General features: G+C 30.0%; 1 protein-coding gene across 2 annotated transcripts in view; it reads left to right on the top strand.

Annotated features, from left to right (window-relative positions):
* The window catches only part of LOC111710999 (calcium-activated chloride channel regulator 2), a 14,128-nt gene extending 13,657 nt beyond the window's left edge, over window positions 1-471 (top strand). Inside the window, exon 9 of one of the 2 annotated variants that reach the window (XM_023485215.1) lies at window positions 87-471. In XM_023485215.1, coding sequence (XP_023340983.1) covers window positions 87-206 — 120 coding nt within the window. In that variant the 3' untranslated portion in view covers window positions 207-471. The remainder of the gene's footprint in view (window positions 1-86) is intronic. The other variant, XM_023485214.1, reaches the window with a different exon arrangement.
* The last annotated feature ends 3,660 nt before the right edge of the window (window positions 472-4,131 follow it).

Raw genomic sequence — 4,131 nt, 5'->3', positions numbered from 1 at the left:
GGGGGGAGTGAATATAAAAATAAAAATATTAAGAGAACATACGTGCATAATCTATTTTAGGTTTATTAACTGAATTTATTGTTTAGATTGAACAAATAGGATTCCCAAATATTATTATTGTGACGGCATCATCAGAATCATACTTGGAAACTGAGTATAAACAGGTTAGCTCTAAAGATACTGATACACGGAACTATATATATTAACTGAGTATAAACAGGTTAGCTCTATAGATGCTGATACACGGAACTAATATATTAACTGAGTATAAACAGGTTAGCTCTTCAGATACAGATACACGGAACTATTATATATTTCTAACACAGAATATGATGAACAGCTAGAACTCTTCACAAACAACCAAGTCACGTCAAACTTAAGTAAATTTCACCTAAAAGTGAAATCTGTTACGTCTTTAAATCTTAAATTTAAAGACCAAAAGCATTCTGAATTTCTAATATTGTATATTTGTGCATAACCCAAAAACAAAGAAGCTATGAAGTCGTAGCAGAAATTTTTTACCTTCTCTCAACGGTACCCTTGAAACCTTTATCTGATTAATAATGTGGAAGATATTGTCGTTTTTCTAGGTTTAAAACTGCTTAGTTTTGATAATTTCTATATGCTTTCTTGCAGTAGAAATACGCACTGATTAGTTCTGATAATAATCTATTTTTCTGCAGTAGAAATACGCACTGATTAGTTCTGATAATAATCTATTTTTCTGCAGTAGAAATACGCAAATCACTTTTGTAGAGAAACCAAGATTAAAAGTAATCAGAGCTGGGAACTTTAGAATGGTGGATATCGGGATTAATGTTTGATCAACTCTTTTTCTTAATCTCCAGATTAAATATTGCTTGTTGTCCTCATGAATTTAATCTCCAGATTAATTAACAGATCGGGATTAAGGATTTCATAATTATAAACATGAATATCTTATTCATACTTGATCTGACAATGCCAATTGTGAATCGGGCAGTGCCATCTTTGTATGGAGGATCACTTAAAATTACGCTTACAGTCCCTTTAAAGAGAAAAACAATTAAATTGTCAAGATAGAAGAATCTTATTGAATTTGTATGCATTATTCCTGTATCTTGTTATATCCTTTAAAGAGAAAAAAACAACTAAAATGTCAAGATAGAGGAATCTTATTGTATTTGTATGCATATTCCCTTAGTCTGGTTATATCTTTTAAAGAGAAAACAACAGCTAAAATGTCAAGATAGAAGAATCTTATTGAATTTGTATGCATATTTCCTTAGTCTGGTTATATCTTTTAAAGAGGAAAAACAGCTAAAATGTCAAGATAGAGGAATCTTATTGTATTTGTATGCATATTCCTTTAGTCTGGTTATATCTTTTAAAGAGAAAACAACAGCTAAAATGTCAAGATAGAAGAATCTTATTGAATTTTTATGCATTATTCCTGTATCTTGTTATATCCTTTAAAGAGAAAAGAACTAAAATATCAAGATAGAAGAATCTTGTTGAATGTTTATGCATATTCCCTGTATCTTATCCTTTAAAGGTTTCTAAAGTAGGAATGTATTACATTCTTCTGACAACAGTTCAAGTTTTATTCAATTTTAAAATAGAAAATACTCTAAAACCTTTATAGAAAACAGAACTTTCTAAAACTTAAACTTAAAGGGAATGTTCAGATATTTGGATAATGTAGAAGTTTCCAATTATTGAACGTGATATTTAGTTAAATATACAATAATAATATTATTTTAGACAAAGGCACTACTTTTTAACCTTTATATCTCAGCAAACCGATTTCGTAGTCCTTCGATATCTTAAAGATCCGATCAGATCGTCTAAGTTTGAAATATCGAAGGTTTCTACCATCAGGTTTTAAAGATATAGTGATTAGCAAATTTGAGTTTGTGCTAAGAAATGAGTTCCTTTGGAGGATATCATAAAATAATACTTTTTCCCTGGTAGCTTTTTTACTAAAGGGACTGTAGACGTAATTTGATTTTCTTAAATGTCGTCTTCATCAATCAATCAATCAATTCATTTTATAGACGATCATGAATGTCGTCTTCATCTAGACCCACAATTCCAACCAATCAGAACGCTCCATTTCAAGTCACGTGATCAAATATATCATCTAATAGGAGCCTTCCTATTGGTCGCCATTTCTGTCGTAAATAACTGCTGATATCACTACTGACCCTCCAATTATAGATTTACAATTCCAATTTATAATGGTACCTTTTAATGTAAGAAAGACATCGTCGCCTTTTTTGGTTTGTTTGTCTACGGATACTTTTATTACTCATATTGATAACAACCCTTTCTAGAAAATAAAAAGGAAATAAACGTAATAAAACTCGTGTTCTTTAAACTCGTTAAAAAATGAATTGCATGTGGATAAAACAAATATGTATCTGCAATTTGAATGTTCAAAATCAAACTGTTATTCATGTATTTCTGAATAAATAAATGTGCCATCCTTAGTTCTGAGCCAGCTATTGATTCTGATTGAGCTAAATAACNGTAAGTTTCATCTCGTTAAATTAGTTTCAGTTTTCTCAAGTAAGTTTCATCTCGTTAAATTAGTTTCAGTTTTCTCAAGTAAGTTTCATCTCGTTAAATTAGTTTCAGTTTTCTCAAGTAAGTTTCATCTCGTTAAATTAGTTTCAGTTTTCTCAAGTAAGTTTCATCTCGTTAAATTAGTTTCAGTTTTCTCAAGTAAGTTTCATCTCGTTAAATTAGTTTCAGTTTTCTCAAGTAAGTTTCATCTCGTTAAATTAGTTTCAGTTTTCTCAAGTAAGTTTCATCTCGTTAAATTAGTTTCAGTTTTCTCAAGTAAGTTTCATCTCGTTAAATTAGTTTCAGTTTTCTCAAGTAAGTTTCATCTCGTTAAATTAGTTTCAGTTTTCTCAAGTAAGTTTCATCTCGTTAAATTAGTTTCAGTTTTCTCAAGTAAGTTTCATCTCGTTAAATTAGTTTCAGTTTTCTCAAGTAAGTTTCATCTCGTTAAATTAGTTTCAGTTTTCTCAAGTAAGTTTCATCTCGTTAAATTAGTTTCAGTTTTCTCAAGTAAGTTTCATCTCGTTAAATTAGTTTCAGTTTTCTCAAGTAAGTTTCATCTCGTTAAATTAGTTTCAGTTTTTTCCAGTAAGTTTCATCTCGTTAAATTAGTTTCAGTTTTCTCAAGTGATTATCATCTCGTTATTTCGTTTCATTTTTCTCATAAGTAAGTTTCATCCCGCCAAATAAGTTTAATGCTTTAATAAAGTGTTGATAATTTTTTTTAGAGAAAAAAGGCTGCAAAACGTTTAGTTTGTAGGGTATATTCTAGAAAAGCCATTTGCCATTCCATGCCCGGAATAGCGGAACTTCAGTCGTTAAAGTAAAGTAGATATTCCTAGAACCAAAACTTTGAGTTTTGATAAATATATACATAAAGAATCTTTTTAAGATATTGTATATGGAAAGTGAAAATTTGAGTGAAAACCTAATTTTTCTTTAATATTTTTACTTTAAAGTAGATCTTCATTAATTGTATAAAGGGGGTTTAGAATGATGCATAATTATTAGTGGATTGGTAAACTGAATGTTTGAGATAGACATTCTAAGAATCCGATAAATCAAGGTTTGCTCCAATTATAATCTGTAAAAATAAGTACATCCGATCGAAATAAAAATAAATCCTATCAATGCAAACCTTTATCATGGTTCGTCCTATCCATGTTTTCAGATTCATGAGCATTCCCTTGAAGGAATCTTCTTAGTCACATAGTATACAGGGTTACCCACAAAAGATGAGACGTCAGAGACGACTGTACTGAATTTACACTGTCTGTTTACTTATACTTTTAATTTCCTGCAACTGTAAACTTCTTTCTTTGCTCAATAATAAAAAATTCCACCGACCAAAAGAATATATTTACGACAGATGACATTAAAATTGAAATTGTCAATTTTAAAGAGTTTTAGGTCGTCAGTACTGTCTCAACCTTTGTGGGTAACCCTATATATCTGAATTCTCAAGAATGATGTTTAGTTCCTCTGAGTTCTGGAGAGTTTATAAACGGTGGTGAAACCTGGTCAGTTCTACTTCACAACAAGATAATTAATTCTGCAAGGAAACCGAATAATATTAGAGACATT

This window comes from Eurytemora carolleeae, unplaced genomic scaffold (assembly GCF_000591075.1).
Source record: "Eurytemora carolleeae unplaced genomic scaffold, Eaff_2.0 scaffold610, whole genome shotgun sequence".
Lineage (NCBI taxonomy): Eukaryota > Metazoa > Arthropoda > Copepoda > Calanoida > Temoridae > Eurytemora > Eurytemora carolleeae.
Note: the sequence above shows the minus strand (reverse complement) of the source record. Positions and strands in the feature narration are given on the sequence as shown.